The sequence below is a fragment of the Malaclemys terrapin genome, chromosome 11 (genome assembly GCF_027887155.1).
Source record: "Malaclemys terrapin pileata isolate rMalTer1 chromosome 11, rMalTer1.hap1, whole genome shotgun sequence".
NCBI classification, from domain to species: domain Eukaryota; kingdom Metazoa; phylum Chordata; order Testudines; family Emydidae; genus Malaclemys; species Malaclemys terrapin.
In genome coordinates, this window is record NC_071515.1 from 30,024,765 (window position 1) to 30,046,641 (window position 21,877).

General features: G+C 43.6%; 1 protein-coding gene across 1 annotated transcript in view; it reads right to left on the reverse strand.

Moving 5' to 3' along the window:
* Window positions 1-5,453: 5,453 nt before the first annotated feature.
* The window catches only part of COL3A1 (collagen type III alpha 1 chain), a 70,756-nt gene continuing 54,332 nt past the window's right edge, over window positions 5,454-21,877 (reverse strand). Inside the window, exons 35-51 of the mRNA XM_054043307.1 lie at window positions 21,613-21,666; window positions 21,006-21,113; window positions 20,792-20,845; window positions 20,222-20,275; window positions 18,455-18,616; window positions 18,210-18,317; window positions 16,678-16,785; window positions 16,134-16,187; window positions 15,864-15,971; window positions 14,918-14,971; window positions 14,701-14,808; window positions 11,478-11,531; window positions 11,154-11,261; window positions 10,201-10,480; window positions 8,464-8,651; window positions 8,070-8,312; window positions 5,454-6,523 (exon numbers count right to left, since the gene is read on the reverse strand). Of these exons, the coding sequence (XP_053899282.1) occupies window positions 6,377-6,523; window positions 8,070-8,312; window positions 8,464-8,651; window positions 10,201-10,480; window positions 11,154-11,261; window positions 11,478-11,531; window positions 14,701-14,808; window positions 14,918-14,971; window positions 15,864-15,971; window positions 16,134-16,187; window positions 16,678-16,785; window positions 18,210-18,317; window positions 18,455-18,616; window positions 20,222-20,275; window positions 20,792-20,845; window positions 21,006-21,113; window positions 21,613-21,666 (1,992 nt within the window). The 3' untranslated portion in view covers window positions 5,454-6,376. The remainder of the gene's footprint in view (window positions 6,524-8,069; window positions 8,313-8,463; window positions 8,652-10,200; window positions 10,481-11,153; window positions 11,262-11,477; window positions 11,532-14,700; window positions 14,809-14,917; window positions 14,972-15,863; window positions 15,972-16,133; window positions 16,188-16,677; window positions 16,786-18,209; window positions 18,318-18,454; window positions 18,617-20,221; window positions 20,276-20,791; window positions 20,846-21,005; window positions 21,114-21,612; window positions 21,667-21,877) is intronic.

Sequence of the window (21,877 nt, forward strand, 5' to 3'; positions counted from 1 at the left end):
GTGAGGAACAGACAAGTGAAAAACTCTAGTGTGTCTTCAGAAATCAGTTTAATCTAATCTGGAACTTCAAATACTATTATGCACTGATCATAAGTGTATGCCTATTGCATGGTATCACTATAGGGAGGAGTAATGGTTGTTTGGCTGCCTTAACTTGCATTTCTATACATTTGCATGTTTGGAGTCTTTTTAAATTTAAGCTAACCTGAATTTTCTGGGTTTCTAATGCTTGTTCTTGGGTTAACTACAGCAATCCTGTAATGCTTTTACCCTTATGTTACTGACATGCACTCTCAACCTTAACATCAGTTCAGTGTAGTTTTATATCTGGGAAGATATATACACAATTAAACATATATAAATATATAATACATATATACAAATAAACATATATAATATATATAGGCCCAGCCTGTGCCTCTCTCCTCCCCACCCTCCCTCCCCCCCCAGGCATGGGGCTCTGCACAAGTACAAGGGTCTGGATCCAACTGCAGAATCCGAGTCCATCCAAGTAACCCTTGCACTCTGCCGGGGTATGGAGCTTGAGAAGACAAGCTTTGCAACCACAAACCACTGACCTCGCTCTCTGCCAGGACCTGGGGCTCTGAGAGGGTGAGCTGTGCTTTGCAGTCACAAGTTTCCAATCCTTGCAGTCTGCCAAGGCAGGGGCTGAGAGTCAGACAGGCATGCAGAACCTCAAACCCTGCCTGAGGCCATGACTCCGTTGTGGGATGCTCAACCGAGGGCATAGGCATTCCCACATCCAGGAGAACCCTCCCAGCCTACTCAAGAGTACATTTTGCCGAGATACCAAATTCCTCAAAGGCTAAAAGCAAGTCCCCCCGTCCTTCCCCGTAAGGCAGCTATTTCAATTTTTAATGAGCAAACCATGTTAAAATAAAAATCAGGGTTTTAACCCTCTCTCCTTTGCTTTCCACCCTGACACTGCGTTTGCTGGAACTTCTCTCTCCTGCACAGACTGGGCCTGTATCAATGCGGGCTCAGTGCCCCTCCCCCACCCTGCAGCGCAGCTTGTTAAGGGCTGATTGCAACCTGGCCTCCAGGTGCTGCCTGTGGGGTGCGGCGCCTGGTGGGTTCTGCTGGGCAAAGGGCACCGGGGTCTAGCACCAGCGGCGTGGACAGGGTGGCTGTGTTTGGTTTTCATCCCACCCGGGCCCCGCCAGGGAAAGGGGCACAGTGACTGAAAGGCAGGCAGGATGGGGGGGGGGGGGGGGGGGGGGGGGGGGGGGGCTGTACATTAAAGCAAAGGGCACTCGGGACAGTTTGTGCCCAGAACAGAGGCACAAGAAGACGTCGCACCATCGTGGGATTAGAAGGTGGTAAGTGAGGTCTGATGTACGGCGTAAAGCCCTGTGTGGTACTTGCTCAATCCTAAAGTACTGACATGAGTGCCAGCCGGCCGGGGGGAGGAGGCAGATGCTCTTTCAGATGCCCGGGGAACTAGCTATTCCCCCCCACCCCCGAATCTGGTTGTGGGGAACTGTCCATTTCAAAGACTCTTTGGCTCTTTTGTTATGCCGAGGCTCATGTTATACAATATAGCCAGGTTAGCATTCAGACTCTGGACAAAGCAGAGCACTTGCAAATACCTTAAGTTTGGCGTGAGCCTGAGTCCCCCCATTCCCATGGTACCAGGAGTAAAAGAAGTAAGGCACTAACCTGAATGGAGTAATTAAAAGCCCCACCAGAGTTTAAATGCTCTGGAAATGTGGAAGACAATGGGCAAAAGTTTAAATAGAGCTTCACTCTTTATCTGCAATGAATGAGTACCAACAAAAAGGAAGCAGGTCACAAGGCAGCCTTATTTCTGGTAACAGCTGTTTGCGAACATTTGGTGTGTGTTAGTTTTTAGTTAAGACAGGCAGCAAAGGCTAACTATGAAATGGGGGGGAAAGAGGGTCAGAAATAGGAGGGTGTACTGCACGCCACATGAAATTGAAACATGGGGGGAGAGATGCTTTAAGACGGAGTACAAAAAGAAAGTGAAGCCCTAGAGCAGAGTTGGGCAAACTTTTTGGCCTGAGGACCACATCGGGGTTCCAAAAACTGTATGGAGAGCTGGGTAGGGAAGGCTGTACCTCCCCAAACAGCCTGCTCCCCCATCCGCCCCTCCCTCCCACTTCCCACCCCAACTGCCCCTCTCAGAACTCCCCCACCCATTCAACTCCCCCACCCCGCTCCTTGTCCCCTGACTGCCCCCCCCCGGAACCCTCCATCCCTAACCCCCCCCAGGGACTCCACCCGCTATCCAACGCCCCCTGCTGCCTGTTGCTTGACTGCCCCGACCCCTGTCCACCGCCCGTACCCCCAGACAAGCCCCCCACAGGACTCCCACGTCTAGCCAACCACCCTTTCCCCGTACCCTGACCACCACCCGCCAGAACCTCCGCCCCCATCCAACCGCCCCTGCTCCCTGTCCCCTGACTGCCCCCAAGACCCTCTGCCCCTTATCCAATCCCCCACCCTTGCTCCCCGCTCCCCGCCCCCTTACCATGCTGCTCAGAGCACCAGGACTGGCAGCCACGCCACCTGGCTGGAGCCAGCCACACTGCCACGCTGCCTGGCTAGAGCGCACAGCCCTGCTGCCCAGAGCGCTGAGGCTGCGGGGGAGGGGGGCCAGTGGGGGAGTAGCCGGGGGCTAGCCTTCCCAGCCTGGAGCTCAAGGGCCAGGACAGTCCCACGGGCCGTAGTTTGCCCACCTCTGCCATAGAGTCTCAGATTGAGGAGCCAATTCTTTACTTTTGCAGAGGTAATTGAGTTCTTGATAGGAGACCAGATCTACACTGGGATCTGGGCCAAAAAAACCTGATATACTACTGAAAGACCCAGCAGTAACCCTTGAGAAGGTATTAGAATTTGCCAAGCAAATGGGGTCAAATTCTGAGCTGTAGTTAGCACTGTTAAATCCAGAGCCTTAGTGTCTCTGACATCAGTATTTAACACAGGCACAGTCAATGTCACTGCAAAATGACACCAGTGGGGTTGTCACTTGCTGACACTTTGCTGCAGTGACATTGACTGTGCCTGTGTTAAATACTGGTGTCAGAGACACTAAGGCCTTGCAGACATACAGCGACACATCTAAGGCAAAACAAACAAAAATCTGTATGAGTGTGGGGTCCTGGGAGCTGCATGACAATCGTGCTGCCTGTGCAGATTTACTTAGTCCTGACTCAGCATGGCTGGACTACACCTCTCATGGACACGTCCAGCCCTTCATTTTATGAGCCAATCTACCCACCTCTGACTCAGCTTTAAGGTACAAATTTGGACAGGTATTAGCCGTGGCAGTGGACGGGGAAGTAGCATCCAGCAGAAAGCTATGGCTCAGTGTTACTGCAAGCATCCAGGTAGTGTCCATATTTCGTTGCTATGATCTCAGTCATGTACTGTGTCATTTAATGTCCTCTGGTACTTAGGAGTGCTTTGTACCTTGCAGGATTGAGCCCTAATGGGGATGACGTTAGCTAGTGCCAGATAGTTGAGTTGTTTAGCTGTCAAAGAGCGTTTTGTTGGTTTAAGAACCATGATGCCAAAATTGGGTAACACTTGCTGAGCAGATTGGGGTGACTACTCAGCTGCAGCTACCATTTCCGTGGTTTTTGTTCCGCTGCTACTCCTGAGGGAATTCTGTACCAACGAAATTAAAAATTCTGAGCACAATATTTTAAAATGCTGCCAATTTTATTTGTCAGTAAATAAATGTAGATGCTCCGGCATGACAGTGGGGATCATAGGCCACTGGCTTGATGGAGGTGGGAGATCACCCTGTAGCTGTCCTCCCCTGGGGACAGGGATTGGGCGGTGAGGCTGCACCTGACCCAATGTAAGGGCCGGGCCTGCCCCAGAAACACCACGCGGCCCTGCCCCTCTGTACCAGGTGTAGGCAGGGAGGCTCATTCCAGTAAGATCAAGTGTAGAGGGGCTTAGTGTCGGGAAATCCAGGTGTTGTGTAAGAGAGTTTGGGAAATCTGGGTGTGGGCGGCTCAGTGGTGGATCTGGATGCACAAATGAATATGCCAAATACATTTCTTATGTTAACCAAACATCTTTAAGAGTAATAGTCCAAGTACTGCCATCAGTTATGTCAATGCAACCCACTGAAGTAATTTCACATAGCAGAAGTTGGTTCCCTTATAAGTGGTTTAATAGTTGCAGAAAATGTTAAAAGTACCCGGTAATGCAGGATTTTCAAAAGCACCCAGCATTGCCTCAATTCTATGCCCATTGAAATTAATGGAGCTATGGTAGGCTAATGCTCATCACTTTAGAAAATCCCACCCTACATTGATTTGTGCCTTTAGGCACAGCCCTGAGCAAAGGGTAGTGCACTAGGCACTACTGTGATGCAGAGACCTACTTGTATGTCTGATTGCCTCCTTTGCTTTCTCTTTTACTGGTGATGGCTAGTAACTTACTGCTGACCTATACCAGAAGCCATATTACTATCCCTCATGTTCGGATTCAGTTGTTCTGCCTTGGGGAAGGTGGATCCACCCCATCACCTGCTCCGGGGAAGCAATAAACTGGTGAGTAGCCCCTTATTCCTAAACACTTGGACCCAAGTGCTAAGTAGCACATGGAGAGGTTTGGAAGGTGTTCTTATTCCCTTGCACAGGCACCTAATCCAAGTCACAGTCTATCAGACCATTTATTTTTGATGTTAAAAGTAATGGTAACTCTCATATTAATATGACTAGTTAAGAGTAGACAAAAGGGATATAATGTGCTATATCAATGTTGTTTCGTCCAGATTTCTAGGCAGAAGTTCTCTTCAGCAGCACAAAATATATAGATGTGTCAGATTATGACAGTCATTTTGCTGGTCTGTGCACTATTCAAATGAGCATCATTGTTGATATACTATGCTGTGTGATAGTCAAAATTTTACTGTCAGTCATGTACATTACCACCTCTACAGTAGCTTTCTGCACTCATTTCCCAACCTCTCCATTTCTAGCGGGGTAAAATTCAGTCTTGACCGCTATAAAGCCTATCCCCTGCTTATATTCCAGGCATTTGCAGTAAAGACATTATGCTGGCCCTCAGCCTGGGGTTGAATTTCAACTGCACAGAATTTACATGTTTCAGTGCAGCTTCCAAAGGATTTGTGACATGAACAAATCATTTTTCAAAGTACCAGACATTTCTGTCTGTCATGTGTAGCAGGTTTTCAGTACTGACCCTATAGAATGATAGTCCAAAAAGCTGATCACAGATAGTTTTAACTTTAAGTTTCTAAGTACAAAAATACTTTAGTGCAGCAGGTACCATTTCTTAGTACTAAGTTGTAAACTCGCTGGGTGAAATCCTGCAATTTTGCTTGAGGAAAGATTACTCAGTCCTTTTTCTGGCAAAACTCTGTTATGACTTTGCTTCCCAGTTAGTAAAGTTGGGAGGGAAGGATAAAAATAGTGAAGGTGAAAAATGAGGAGTTTTATTAAGATATTTATTATGTGTCTCTGTAAGGAAAAGACCAACAACAATATAAAAGCTTACAAAGATGGTTAACCTTCAACACTACAAATGTGTTAATGTGATGAAAGAAGCTCACAATTCTGCATCTTTGACTTTTACAGAGTGAAGGGAGAATGACCTCAAAAATAGTATGCCAATCCTAATCTCTGACGGAGACATTTACAATTGTTGTTAATCCTTTAATGTAAGTCAATAAACCTGTCTTGCAGATTTAGAAGTGAAAAATACATTAGCACCATCACATTAGTCTTTTACACTTCCCTAATTTTAGTGGTCTTGACAGGAAAGTATAGAAGCACCCGTGAAAACAGAATACCATAATTTTATTGTTGGATTGTAACATTAGGGTGTTCAAACTAATCAGTAAAGAAAAATACAATTGTATACCTAATTCCCTTGAATTAACCAAAGGTTCCAATGTATTTTGATTTGGCTGTTTGTTTTTTGCTGTAAATCATCAAACTCATCCCAGTTTCTGTCCATGTTGAGGTAGTTGAAACGGGGAAGTCTTTCTATCTTTACGGACGGCGTCTTAGGGTAAACTTTGATGCTGGGAACAATCAGTGCTGTGTAAATTGGCTTTCATTCAACTAATAGAAGACAGTATTGTTTTGTTGAGAGTTGAAGTTTTATTATAGCACCACGGAGACATGTTTTGAAGATGGAATTTGGTTAAAAAAAGCAAAAAGCATTTTTATTGTACTTTGTGTAATTAAAAACAATTAACCCTTTGTTGAATTACCTTTTTTTTTTTCCAGAAAATTTGTAAATAAATAACTGGGATACAGTTGAGCACCTGTACCAGTTGACAAGGTTAAAACAAAAGGAGAGTGTGGATTTGCTTGCTGGGGTTTTAGAAAAAGCAGTATCCTTGATTTTATAAGAAACAGACTGGGCCAATGTCCACACCAAATTCCTGATCAGGACCACCAATATCCATGGGAGCAATATCCACCACAGGCAACCTCATTGTCTTGCGTGTTCTGTATTCAAAGATTGTTTTACCCCATTCTCCAGTGTGCTTCTGCAAAAATTGAAGAGAAAATCAGTTTAGAGAAATCCAGTATAGTTTTACAAGGAGGATATTTTACTTAATTTCACACCTGTTGTTCCTCACACTGATGTTCCATCCCCTGCACCATTCAAAGTACTGCATTACCCTAATCATTATCTTCTTGGAAAGGCATATGTTTAGAATAGCTCTTAATTAGTGTTTGAATGCTGGGCCAGGTAAGGGACAATCAGCAGATGGCTACAGCTCCGTGACCAGATCTCTGGCATACGTGGTGTCTGTGTAGCTTAGTGCGGGTAGGGGGCACTGCAGTGCTCCAGCCTAGCATTGAGAAATGCTCCCCCATCCTTGTGCAATGAGCACAAATGTGCTAGTAAGCACGGGAAAGGAAAACAGGAAAAAATAAGCTGCACTTCACATTTGTCTCATGCATGCGAAAAAACGACAGCAAAAGGTTGCAATGTAAAGCAGGCTCATATTACTTTAAGTTGCACTTTCTGTGGGTATCTTTTGTGCCATCGAGACCTCAGATCACTGCAGCAGTGACCAGCAATTGTGTAAGCTGTGGTGCATTAGTTTCTGCTGTCTAAACAGACTGCTGTTATTCACTTCAACTGGCATGCTTGATCATAACTGCCATTCATCACTTGCTGTTGCAACAGGCTTAGACTAGCTGCCTGCATGTTGCTATCAGATGGTTCCCTGCCTGTTCCTGGTACCTGCCAGCGCTGAGCATACTGCCAAAGAGTAGCGGGAGTTCCCTCAACTGTGGTTTTATCCTGGATGATGTCAGTCCTGCCTCAAGTGAATCCATCAATGAGTAGACTTGATGGCATCAGTACCCTCCAGCTATATATGGTCATAGAACGGTGCTACCTGGAAACGTAGGCCAAAGCACCTACCTCAAAGGGAGATTAAATTGTCTATAGGCCACCTCTGTGTTAGTGCTTTTCTCCCATGTGAATTTTTGCATGGTTGGGACAATTGAGCCCTTAATAATCAATTCTTAGTTCAACAAACAGCTCCACTTTGGATTGAACAGAATTAGGTTTGGGGTGGAATCAGAATTTCAGCACCATGACTTGGATGAAAGGAGAAAGAAAAGGGGGCCTCTAAAAGAAGACCTTTGTAAAGCACAGTTTTGAATAGCATCTTACTCCATAAACAGTGCTGTTGATTTCAAAGCTGTTTTTAGCATGTAGCCTGTAGCAAGAACCAGTACAGAGAGCATGGTCCCGGGAGGTGGCATAATGCCTGCCAGTGCCTATTCCTTGGTTGTGCTGGCAAAGAGTATGCTATACCCACAAGTGGCCAACCACGTGAACTAGCTCAGTTGGCTCCACCTAAACCTGCACCAGCATTGGTTCCACATATTCCCTGTCCGACCTTGCTCAAACTTCTGGAGTGCATTGTCTGAGATATCTGAGCATCACAGCTGCAATTCTGTCCAGCCCTGGCCATGGGTGAGGGAGTCTTTGCCTTTCCTGTATCCCTGCATGGCTAGGATCCCATCTAGCCCTATACGTGGTGCTATCTTACAAAAATTCTGTGTACTTACAGTACAGCCATCTTCCAGAACGGCGTATGTAAATTTGCTGTTTCCTTCAGCCTTGAACTCGGTCTCAGTGGAACTCATCAGTTTCAGAGCTTTCTTAACATTTCCACTGGCCTGATCCATGTAAGCAATGCTGTTCTTGCAGTGATAAGTGATATTCTGAGAGGCACGGCTAGAGAGCAATCTAAGGAATGCCATCTGCACATCTGAAATATCTTCTGGAAGCTCTGGATCTCCATAGCTGAACTGTGGTACAACACACAAAACAATCTTTATTTTTAACTGCTGATATATTTACTAGTTTAAATTAATTCCATGGTATTTCTTATCTGTGATGTGAATGAAATATAAGAATTGCTGTCTAGGCTATTCATTGAGAAGATCTAATATTTCTTACCTGGAAACCACCATTCATAGACTCTCCAAACCAGATGTGTTTCTTTTCAGCTCCTGAACCGGTCCACCAGTTTTTATGTGGCACACTGCTGGGATTAGCACTGATGCATGTCTCACCAGTTTCCATATTACAGTATGCTTTTATAGCATCCATCTTGCAACCTTGGTTAGGATCAATCCAGTACTCTCCTAGAGGGACATAAAATAGCAGAAAATCAGGAGAGGAATTTGATTATTTTACCCATATGTTCTAAAGCTTATGTCTGTCTCAAATGCTTGCATTGAGTAAGAGGTATGGAAATTTTGACTGAAGACAAGCCAGGAGAAGAATTAAGATGGCACAAAGAGACAATGTATGATCTGATTCAAATGCTCTAAGATGACTTGTCAGAGAAATTCTAGCTTTCTTTAAAATTGTGTTATTTATGGCCCCCAGCCAGCAAAGGACTTAAGCAGATATTTAACTGTAAGCATCTGAGAAGTCTTATTGAAGTCAATGGACCTGGACCTGGCTTAAAAATCACTTATACTAAGTACTTTGTTCTGTCAGGGCCCAAATAATTTGGGGGCAAATTTGTTATTGGCCTAAGACTCCACTGATGACAGTGGGGTTGCACCCTTCATATGCTGATGGTGAATTTGATTTTAAAGTCAGCATTCAAATGTCAATAGTTTCATTTCTCCACAAGTTTGTATTTAAGTTATTATAACGGAAGATATATTTACCACACTTTATGCTCTTGGAATGGTATGCTGTAAATGGATGATGACAATTATTTTTCAGCAGATTTGTGCATTTTGAAGAATGCTTATTTTTGTGTGTTTGGACTTTATGGAAAACAGATCATGATAAAGATTACAGCATCTCTAAAACTTTTGATTAAGCGTAATCTTTTTGTAATTAGATTTTATGTTACTGTTTTTACACCATTTGTTATTTATTGTCCATCAGAGAACCAAATAAGTTAGAAAATAAAGTTTTGATTCAATTTGATAATTACAAAAAAGAGAAGCATTGCATGCTGGGTTCATATTTTGGCTTTTGGTGTAAAACGTCAGTTATATTATTGGGAGAGCATTAAATAATGCATCGTATAAGAAATCTTTTTCAGTGAGGCTTTCCCACATCCCCCATCCCACCCCCAAAATTCAATTAAATTGTAGTTCTACTCAAAAAAAGAAAATTCTGATGCCTGTAGAGGAGCAACAAAGTTTCATGGGTGAAACCAAGGGTATAATCTGAAGAAAATATGGTTGCACAGTTCTCACTCAGACCCTGATTTGCCCTGCTGTGACTTTGGGCCTGAGCAAATTCCACTGAAACCAATAGGAATCTTTCCAGTGATATCACTGGGCTTTGGATCAGACCCTCAATTACTAATGATGATGTACAAGAAAGAGAACCAAAATGGACCTTAAGTATCAGAGAGGTAGCCGTGTTAGTCTGCTTCTGAAAAAAGCAACAAAGAGTCCTGTGGCACCTTAAAGACTAACAGATGTGTTGGAGCATAAGCTTTGGTGGGTGAATGCCCACTTCATCAGATGCATGGACCTTCAGATTCCAGCTTTACTTTGTGGTACTGGCAGTTAGAAAACAGTCTTTTATTGACCTATGAGAAGCCAGCCATGACAATGCAATTGGTCCATATTCGTTTTTCAGAATACAGTCACACTGCAAACGGAACAATTCAAGATCCAGGTGGTGTTACCAATATTGCAAACAAAAAATCTAACATACCGCTGTTGAGTTCGGGATGGCAGAATTTCAGGTCTCTGCAATTACGAGCTGGGTTCTTCCGGGAGCCATCAGGGCTAACGATGTTTTCGATTTGGTTGTTAATTGATTTCATTGAAGATAAGATGTCGTTCATATTGATCTTGTTTTCAGATGGCTGGTCTCCATAGAAGTATGTTTGTCCTTTGTCACCAGGTATACCGCCATCACCTCCCCCACAACATGGACCAGGAGCCCCAGGAAGTCCAGGGGGACCCATGGGACCTGGGTTGCCAGGTGAACCCTAGGAAATAAAGAATATAATGCTGAGTCAGGATTGCAGGCTCAGACCCAAGTCCACACAATTACTGTATGGGCCATAAATATAAAGCTAAGGACAATGCTAATTACAGAAAAAGCTTTATTGCTTTATTTTCACTCAGCTCTACTGTTAGCCACTCTGGGACCAGTTTAGCCCATCCTCTTCCTAATTCAGTGTCAAATTGTGGGCAACCTTGTTCAAGTTGAGTTGTAGAGATGAAGATGATGCTGGGAGCTCATGTATGCAGAGCAGCCACAATATGGCTAAGGAACAAAAGCAATGAACTAAAGTGAGAGTGCTAGCCTCCCCAAATGGGGAAAATAGGCTATAGTCCTGCCTCTACTTCACACTAGCCTGCAGAGTTGTCAAGGCTTTAAAGAGAAGAGGAGATTTTGCTCTCCCATATTAAATGGGAAATGTTGGTGCTTATCTGGGGCCTGAGCAAAAAGCCTAATGAATGAAATGTCTCCATTGAGTTCAGTGGACTTGGATCAAACCCCTGGTGCTCAGTACCCAGCCCTAAGTGGGTAGGTACATTCTACATTAGTGTAGTTCCAGCATGCACAGTGTTAGAAAGGTTCATCTTTTTAATGATAGATGTATCATTAAAAAGGAGTTGTTTGTTTAATGAAAGTTGTGCTTGCTGTCCACTTACCGCAGAGCCACTTTCACCTCGATTACCACGAGGGCCTGGAGGACCTATGGGGCCTGGGTAACCACTCGTACCATCCTTTCCGGGAGGACCAGCTGGGCCAGGGGGACCCTAGAACAATGACAAACATGGTTAAATGTAAAAGATCCCGTATGTTATTTATGAATTATTTCAAATGTTAGAAAGTATTTTAAAGCATTTAATTCTTATGAATTATCATGTGCTTCCAGGTTCTTTAGCTCTTGCCATTTGACAGTTGCCATATTTTTAGTTCAAAACATTCATTCTAACACAGTTGGATTTGGTTAATCAGGAAATGTTACTTACTCTCGCTCCCATAGCTCCGGGACTTCCATTTGCACCTTGTGGACCCAGAGCACCCTGTTAAAAGAAGATGGGTCATAAATATTCTCTAATCTACTGGATGCAGCAGGAATCTCAGTGATGCTCCTTGCGTAATCGTTTTAATAGATAACTTTAAAGATTTTTTTTATGTGAAGCAAATAATTGAAAAAAGATTTTTCAAGCTCAGATATGACAAATAAAACCCTGTCATTCTCCAATCAGAAAAAGTATAAGGCCTCGTCCAGTGCCCAGTGGGAGTCTTCCCATTGACTTCTGTGGGCTTTGGATAAAGCCCAAATTCTATTGCAATACACAGCTATCACTGTGTAACCCACACACCTTCTGGGTGTGGTGTTCTGTTCCATCTAGTGGCACTGAGACCAGTTAGAGAGAGCGATAAAATGAGTCTGCTCTACAGCCTTAGCTGACAGCCAGTTGGCTTTTAGCTCATGTGGTAGAGGCTCATGCACTACGCTCCAGAGGCCCCAAGTTTGATCCCGACGACCGGGGTCTGTCGGTGTCACAACTGTGGTGCTGACTATGGTATTTGCAGGATTTTTTTTTATGGATTCTGCAAACATCAATTATTTTAAATAAATTAAGAGTAAATGACCATTTATTTATTGATGAATTGCCAAGGAATAAACCATATAGGGCTAATAGCTTCCTATTGAAAAATGTAAGTTAAGGGAACTCTGTTAAGATTTCACTCTGTCCACGAGAGTAGTGAGCCGCAAATCAGATGCCACAGTATGGCAAATTTTGGTTAATGGCTTTTTAATCGGCCTTTCTATATTTAGATTTTACATGTCTGCCATTACATGTGTGGCATTGCTATGACATTACATAACCCATTAGTTTTTAGAGCATTGCATGGGATTTGGTCTCTAGATTCTCATTAGAGTCAGTGGAAGCTGTACAGTTAAAAATCCTTTGAATACAAATCTCTCTCATGCAGAATGATATGACTGATGTGAAGACAATTATAAATACTTAGGGTTGGATTATTTGTTGCCCTGTGCTTTGTGTAGTCATTAATATAAAAATACAAAATGAATGCACAGTGCATGTAAAATACTAGAGTTCTGGTCTGGTAGCATTTCATACTCACTTTGCCTGGCGTAAATGACTACACACAGGGGCGGCTCTAGGCACCAGCAAAGCAAGCAGGTGCTTGGAGCAGCCCATTTGCAGGGGCGGCAGGGAGCTGAGAACCAACAGGGGGCCCTGGGAGCTGTAGTTCCTTGGTTAGCTCCCTGCCTATAGAGCCAGCCCTGGAGCAGGGAAAGAACTACATTCCCCAGCATTCCCTTGGCCACTACCAACAGGAAAGAGGGGGAGGGAGTGAGGAAGCTGAGACCTCATGCTGCAGTGAATGGAGAGCTGCACTGTGAGTAGGGATTCCATATTTTAACATCAAAAAATAGGACACTCCACAGGAAGGGAGGCTAGCCCCACCCTGCCACCATCCACTGCCTCCGACTGCCCCCCACATAAACCACAACCCATCCAACCCCCCTGCTCCCTGTCCCCTGATCACCCCCTCCCTGGACCCCTGCCCCAACTGCCCCCCAGGACCCCATCCCCTATCTAAGCCCCACTGGTCCTTGTCCCCAACTGCCCCCTCCTGAGACCCCCCCCAACTTCCCCCCCTAGGACCCCACCCCCTATCTGTCCCCTGACAAAACCCTGGGACTCCCATGCCTATCCAACTGCTGACTGCCCCCCCGAAACCCCTGACCCATCTAATCCCCCCTTCTCCCTGCCCCTGACTGCCCCCCCGAACCTCCGCCCCATCCAACCCTCCAGCCCCCTTACCGTGCCACTCAGACCAGTGTGTCTGGCTTCGCACAGCGCCAGATACGCTGCTGCATATATGCTGCCGTGCTCCCCCGCGGAGCCACAGCCCCCTCCCCCCCCAGCACCTGCCTTCCAGATTTGAACACCTCAAAATTCAGGAGTGCTCAAGTTCAGTTTGGGCAGCTGTTACTTCATTTCTCCCAAATCAAATATACTGATCCACTGTAACTTGCTGTAGAAAAAGTAGGATAAAATTGAGCAAGAAATGCTTCCCAGTGGTTATTAGGACAGGAATTGCTATTTTCAACAGCCATTGCCTTTTTGTTTGTTTGTTTGTTTAAAAGGAAGACAGTGATATTGCATTGGCAAATTCCCCATAGAAAGAAAGAGTGGAACAAAAGAATAATAAAGGCACCTCAACTTTTCCTCATTTATGTAGGACAGTCTTATAATATGTATCCAGATATCCTCCAATCACACAAGCTGAAAATTGTTCCACTTTACTGCAGTTCTGTAACCATATGGGAACCAATCCTGTCTGTGTTCTGTGCACATCTAAAATTCCTGCTGAATGACTTGCCCTGGGAGCAAGTTACCAGTGACCCAGGGCTGTGGCGGAAGGAGGGTGCAGGTGGGGGGGGGTGTGAGCCCAGGGCTGGGGCGGCAGGAGGTGTGTGTGGGGGTCAATGGTGGGGGGAGGGGGAACCCAGAGCTGGGGCGGCAGGGTGTGTGTGTGTGTGGGGGGGGGAGAGCCCAGAGCTAGGGTGGCAGGGGGGTGTGGTTGGGGGGGTGAGAGCCCAGGGCTGGGGTGGCAGGGGGGTGCAGGTCGGGGGAGGGCGAGAGCCCAGGACTGGGGAGGCAGGGGGCGTGCGGCGAGGAGCCCAGGGCTGGGACGGGGGCAGCCAACATTTTTTTTTGCTTTTTTTTGCTTGGGGCAGCAAAAAACCTAGAGCCGGCCCTGACTACACAAGTTGCAGGGCAACAAAAAATCCAGTTTTCAGACTCTAAGGGTGGTATATTTCAAACCGAAATTAAGGATTTGGATATCCAGTTGCCATTAATTTCTAGCCAAAACTGGGCAGCCAAATCCCACAGGCATCTTTGAAAATCTCAAGAGAAAAACACTAGGATTCTGAGAAAGACACAGAACATAAATGTGAATATTATTTACCCTAAACAGTTTTGTGTCTTAGGAACCTAACGAATCCATTCAGATCTTTATTCATCCTTGTCTCCCCTTGGTGTAACATGGGGATCAAGACTACTGATTGCCTTTAATATTTAAAATACACAGATGCTTTAGTAAATTACATATAGCTGAATTCTTTTTCTGTTACCTGGCACTGAATCACTGTAATTGAAAGAAGAATTATAGCCTTAGTATAAAATTCAACATAATACTTACAGGGGGACCAGGGGAACCTGGGTTACCAGGAAATCCTCTATGACCCTTAATGCCATTGCTGCCACGCTCACCAGTTTCACCTTTGTCACCACGAGGACCTTGGGTACCCTTTAAAAATAGATTATTAATAAAAATGGATATAAAAATAAGTAGGAGAAATTGTCAAAACCAGAAAATGGCAGAGCTGATATTCCAAGTGCTTTAAAGGGGGACTTACTGGAGCACCACGAGCACCAGCAGGACCGGCAGGGCCAACGGGACCAGAAGGACCCTGGGGACAAAAAGGAATGAGAGATATTCATGATCAAATGCAATTGCCATGATCTTTTCTCTAGAGAGACAGTATGTGCAAGTACTAGAGCTTGTCAGAAACTAGGGAGAATGTCCACAAATGTAGTCATTGAGCTTAGCTTTTCATTGATAAGTTTCTTATATTATTCGGTAACAAAGACTCCAAAATCTATTTGATAGCCAGCTCACTTAAACTATCCCTTTGATACATGAGATCAGGCCTCATGTGCAAGGTGTTGAATCCACGTGAATTTGGCTCCTCTCAGGAGGCACTTGGGTCTAATACTGTAGAACACCAACATTTGGTGAGAGGTTGGGCTTTTCCAAAGTGTGCAACTCCCTCAGCTATTATAATATTGCTAGTGCTGTACAGGCATAGCATAGTTTGTAAAGCAAGACAGTCTGGTTGGCTTATTGACTGTGTGGCATCAAAAACTACTAAATGGGTTTGAGTTTAAATTGTGCATAGCCATTTATGATTTTGGTAGGTCTGTACTTATGGCAGCATGTAGAGTATATTGCACGCCCAGGTATAAACAGAAGTGTAGACAGTGAGGCACTGCTTAAGTGAATAGAGTGCCCTAGACCCCTGATGCCTGGGGTATATTCCCTATATGGCTCTCTATTTGTCCAAGCAGTGCCTTCCTGTGTCTACACTGATATTTTTAGCAGTGTAGTATCTACTGCTGGAACCTTTCCCCACCACTTTCCCTGCTGCCTCTCCCCAGCCAGAGCCTTTCACTGCCACAGATAGACAGACGGAGTTTAACTCTTCCATACTCCTGTGCTATCTGTTAGTGTCTAAAACAGATTGCACCCGGTAAAACAATACAAAATGGACACTAGGTGCTTTTTGTGGTGTTTGCACTTACCGGATTTCCTCTTTCACCTGTTTTTCCAGCTGGACCAATGTTCCCTGGGGGCCCAGGATGTCCAGGGGCACCAGGTACACCCGGACCACCATTTTCACCACGATCGCCCTGCAGAGACATTCACAACAGCCAGCATCAGAAACATATCTATTTATTACAACATAGTGCATATGCAACCAACACCTCACTGATGCTGCAGAGATAGCAGGTGCGGTACAGATCAATACCTACACACCTCAGGGATTGGCAATCTATACATGCCATAGATACCTTGGCTCCTGGGGATCCATCACGACCTGGCAAGCCATCTGTTCCAGGGTTACCCTGAAAAACACGGAGAGGTAAAAGTTTAAATATTTGCAGCATTATGGCATAGCCAACATGTTTTTGACTTAATCATGATAATGCGCCTCAAAAGAAGAAGAGAGACAGAAATGATTTAAATGCAGCCCTCACAGAGAGGACCAGATTGTAGGCAGTCCTTCTGCAGGTTTACAGGAAGACAGCATGCCAGGAGATTGATATTGCCCCCTTGTCCCTTATAAGGACCTGTCACAGTGGCAGTCCCTGCGCTTGTAATGGTGAAGGGAGTATTCCTCTGGTTGACACCAATTAGGATAGGACCATGGCCTACAAAGTGGGTAGGCTGGACTAGGGGGAACTGGCTGCATCCTTTTAAATGAGAATGGTGTTGGCCCAGTTCCCCTATGCACCAAGCTGTTCAGGGAGAGATTTAAAATCCACTGTAGTTCCCCCTTACACAAGCCTGTGTATAATTCACAGTCTAGCATGAAAATCTGAAATATCTGCTTACATCTCTGCCAGATTCTCCAGGTGGTCCACTTTGACCAGGAGGACCTTGTAGACCTGGAGCGCCACGTTCTCCTGGGCTACCATTGCTGCCTGGTGTACCATTTTCACCCTGAATAGAAAAATGAAATGGGTTCATTACATATTGATTTTTTGTAATGTCATCAAATTATGCAGTTCTTGGTCTCACTTTCTTTCCTCCTCTCCCCAACCAATTGCAACGTCCTGTGCAAAAACACTGACCAGGAAGGAGTGAATTAACTTCAGTAGAGCTACAATGGTGAAAATCTAGTGCCACTCCACTGATTACAATGGAATAAATAAGAACAGAATTTGGCCCAACAGCTGTGGGATGAACAACTTCTGTGAGGGTCTGAAAGTGATGTTTTTATATTTTTTGAGCAAGGTACATAATGAAAATTAAGCAAATGAATAGCTGGTAATGAGTGACGTTAATACTGAAGAACTACTCATGAATTGCATGGGCCTTTCCATTGAATGATGGGTTAAAGAGAACAGAGAAGTGTGGTACAACTGGAGACATGATGTGTCAGAGTTTTGATGCATTTTATGAAGATTTACTAGTGAATTATTCTGTTTTTCAGTTGTGTGAGGATGTTCATATCTTTTTAGATAATCCTCAGAACAATCCAAGAATATTAGTAGTCGAGATCAAAGACAACCCCAGATTCAAGTACCATTCAATACAGGGGAAATTTAGTCTGGATAGTAACTTTACAGTTCATGCCATTCTCTAACTACTGGAGCAAATGTAGAAGTCCCTACTCAGTTTTCACTCAGCTTTGACATCAGTTGGAATTTGCCTAAATCCAAACCATATAAGGACTTCAGGATTTGGCCTATTATCAAGAAAGTTTGTCACATTCATTACATGTGGAATTCAGGATTGTCATTAAACTATGTCTAATTCTGGGGGCCACTCATTAGGAGATATGTGGACAAATTGGTGAGAGTCCAGAAAAGAGCCACAAAAATAATAAAAGGTTTAGAAAACTTGACCTATGAAGAAAGGTTAAAAAAAAACTGGCATCTTTAGTCTTGACCTGGCATCTTTAGTCTTGAGAAAACAAGACTGAAGGGGGACCTCACAGCAGTCTTCAAATATGTTAAGGGCTGTTATAAAGAAGACTGTGATCAATGTTCTCTGTGTCCAGTGGAGGTAGGACAAAAAGTAATGGTCTTAATCTGCAGCAAGGGAGATGTAGGTTAAATATTAGGAAAAACTTGCTAATTATAAGGGTAATTAAGCTCTGAAATAGGCTTCCAAGGATTATTGTGGAATCCCCATCATTGGAGGTTTTTTAAGAACAAATTAGATAAACACTTGTCAGGGATGGTCTAGGTTTACTTGGTCCTGCCTCAGAACAGGGGGTTGGAGTTGAAAACATCTCAAGGTCCCTTCCAGCTCTACATTTCTGTGATTCTGTGAAAGGCTGAAGCTCTAGTAGATATTTACTGCATGATGTCAGCTGCATTATCTTTGAGGGTAAATTACGCCAATAAGCCTTCATTTACCTTTGGGCCAGGTTGGCCAGGAGCACCTGAACTGCCAGCACGGCCTGGCAGTCCCACAGTACCACGTTGACCAGCTATACCTGAGGGGCCTGGCGGCCCTGGTAGACCCTGTCAACAATATTTTAAATAAATAAGTGTTAGGTACTCAGTTAAAACATGGCTTTGAATCATTATTTTCTGTTTATGACATACTTATTAAATTCCTATTCACAGGTTTAATGAATACGGCTAAATAATTTACTTACCACTGCTCCTTGTGAACCTGGTGAACCTCTTTCACCTGGTTGGCCAGGCTCACCTTTAGGACCAGCACCTCCAGGGCTACCAGCCGGACCAGTGCTGCCCGCTGGACCAGGACCACCATCCTTTCCAGGAGCTCCAACATTACCAGGTGGCCCTGGATTGCCCTATAAATGAATTTTAAAGAGAGATGACTCAGATACAATATCAAATATACTAGATGAGTCAACACTATATACTACTTCATCATGATCAATTTAACACAGATCATTTTCCATTAAAGTAAGTGGGAGCTGTGAGAGCTCAGCACCTATGCAAAATACATCACTTGTTTTGCTGTCTAAATGCGGACTTAGGTGCCTCGCTTCAGGCACCTATATTTGGAAAGGCTGGCCTGCTTTTATATAAAAGCCTATCCCCTCACCTAAATCTAGATTTTTTTTCTCTCGATATTTTAAGTCTTGGGTGGAACTGCATTTTTTTATACCAGGGCTCTGCCAGAGGGATTCCTACATATTGATGGTACTGGTTGATTTCTGGAATCACCCACCCAGAACAGATTCTAGTACTCTTGCTGTCACTGTATCATAGCCCTGGAATGGGGTGCCCGGTATCAAAGAGGTGGGACATGTGTGCAATGAAATCTTTTCAATAAACAGTCAGATCCAAAACCCACTGAAATCAATGGAAATACTCCTGTGGGCTTCACAGGGCTTTAGATAAGGGCAAAAAATGTGAATTTTATTATTCAGTATTTACTGGGGGTGGATTATATATAAATATTCTTCTCATGGTCATGATTTTCTAATCAGAGTTCTAAACAGAACTCTGATTTGGGTCTGTCTGTGACTATGAAATATTGAAAAGACATAAAAAATCTGTTAAGAAAAATCTCATGGTGTGACAGGAAGCAGGAACTTTTATGTCATTTCTCACTTGGTATGACTATGGTAACTGTGGGTAAATGCTCATTTTTTAAATGGAATTTAGCTGATTTATCCAACTTTTGCCATGTCAATTTTTCAGTTTGTTTAAAAAAAAAGAATCCAAAGTCATAGTCTAGTATTTATGGTAGAAGAAGGTGCATATGGTGTGAACAAGTGTAATATAGAATAGCTTTTCTTGGGACAGAGATGGTCTACAAAAATTTGGGAAAGTGTAATATGCAGGAAATAGTGATTATAATGGGATAGTGTAGATTTGCAGTTATCTGATCTTCATATTGTGGGCCACCTCCATAAGGGAATGATGCTCTTATGGACCATCTTCCTTCCAAATACCCCTACCTCTAACTGCTTGGTTCTAAAATTGTTTCATTCTGCAGGCAACCAAAAAGGGCCCAAAGGATCAACTGTGATCTATGGAACACAATTTAAAATCACTGATAGAAAAAAAGGAGGCTTTGGGTGAAAAGAAAACACTACAAGTCAAGATCCTAAACTGTACATTTATTGCATCATAAAGAGCAAGAGAGAGAATAGGACATTTATGACCACCATAAACAGATAAGTAAATAATCCAAACTCTACTGGAGTTAATGGAGAGAACTCACTGAGTTCAATAAGCTTTGGCGGAGCAAGTACAAGAACTATCGGGACAAGAAATGAAAGGATTGCCATCCAAAGCAAAGTGAGATGAGGATAAGCCCATTTTTGTGAAGTTAAGACAAAGAAACAACTTTAATTTCAGTATACTTCCTGTGTATTATTTATGTCAATGTAGTGTAATAGTGATATGAGTTTGATATAACAGCAAGGTAAGTATACACTTACATTATTACCAGGGGGACCAGGCAGGCCTCTAGCACCTGGGAAACCAGATGTACCCTGAAATGCATAAGTAAGAGTAGTGGTCAATTTAAAAACATTGGTAACAAAACATGAAAGAAAAAGGATGAGGGACTATCAGAAGTTTGATTGGTATGAGTTTCCTAACACAATACATCTCTGCTGTGGTTTCAAAATCATGGCAAAGGCGTTAGGCAAGGAACAGAGCAATGCTGGGTGATATTTAGCCATTTTATACAAGGGCTGAATAAATTTCCATGATAACTAAACATACAGTCCCAATGTTAACTTTTGGCACTAGACGATCTCAGCTATATCTCAGTGTCTAAGAAAAATTGTCAAGGAGGTCTTTCAGATCAAAATAGCAGGTGACCTGGAGTAGGCCATAGATGGTTTTGCTTAGTTACTCCAGCCTACTCCTGTGCAGGAGAAGTTTGTTATGCCAAAGCCAGTCCAAGACCAGCAATGCCCTGTGCTTGCTGCAGATCATGCTGGAGCTGTTGCCCCAATAATAATCAGCAGTGTTGTCTACTGATAGAAAAGGATAATACTTACAGGGCCGCCTGGAGCACCACGCTCTCCTTTTGCTCCTTGGGAACCAGCTGGACCCTACAGTGAATGAAAAGAATATTGTAACCTGATATGAAAAACAGCCAACAACAGATAAGATTCTAAGATGTGTCAATGCATTATATATTTCAAACAGCTCAAACTGATCTCACAACTGAATGAAATTTGAAGTTGAATTTGGGTAGCAATGAATACTTACTGGTGCACCAGGGCCTCCTTGAGGACCTGCAGCTCCTGCTGGACCAGGCTCACCTCTTTCACCACCAGGGCCTCTCTCTCCTTTTCCACCAGGTTCCCCATTTTGTCCCTGTATTCAAATAAATTCTTATAAATTATGTTTTGTTAAAAGGGCTATGAGACAGAAGGTAGTTGAGTTTCCTTGGATGTATCCACTTGTTAAGTAAGAATACCTGGCTATAAGTTATAAATCCATTGAAGGCAATGGATAATATAAATCCAATGTGAGATCAGAACCAAGACCCAGATTCTCGTGTCTAAGGAGCTGACACACAATTTAGAAACTCAGCTCTGGTTGCACTCTGGTATTGATTGGTGTCTCTTGCTCTAAATCTCACTAAAGAGAATTTGATAGGGAAGGGGGATGGGAATCTTGAAGTATGGCTATTTAAGTAAGCAAGGGACATACTTAAAAATACATATTAAATGTAGAAATGGAATATAGAGTTATAGTATGTCATGCCATGCTTGGTAAATCATTCTAAGATGGACACGAATATGGTCAATTATTACTAACATGAATTAAAAATAAAAATTGAGTATCAAGTTTGTTTGGTATTTATACTTACGGGGGCTCCAGGGAAGCCAGCAGGTCCAGGGGGGCCTTGTTCACCTCGATCACCCTGCAGAAAGGAAACATATCCTAGATGTAAGAATGAGAAAAATATTCTTCACACTTCATGTGTGAGAACTCTTTGGAGAACATGGATCATGTTACTCTATCATGCCTCTACTTGAAATAAAATTTAAATGTGGTTACTGAACTTTATACTTTCAAACTGTTTAATTATGTCACTCTTGATAATTATCAGCATTGTGCCAAATCCTGTTCTC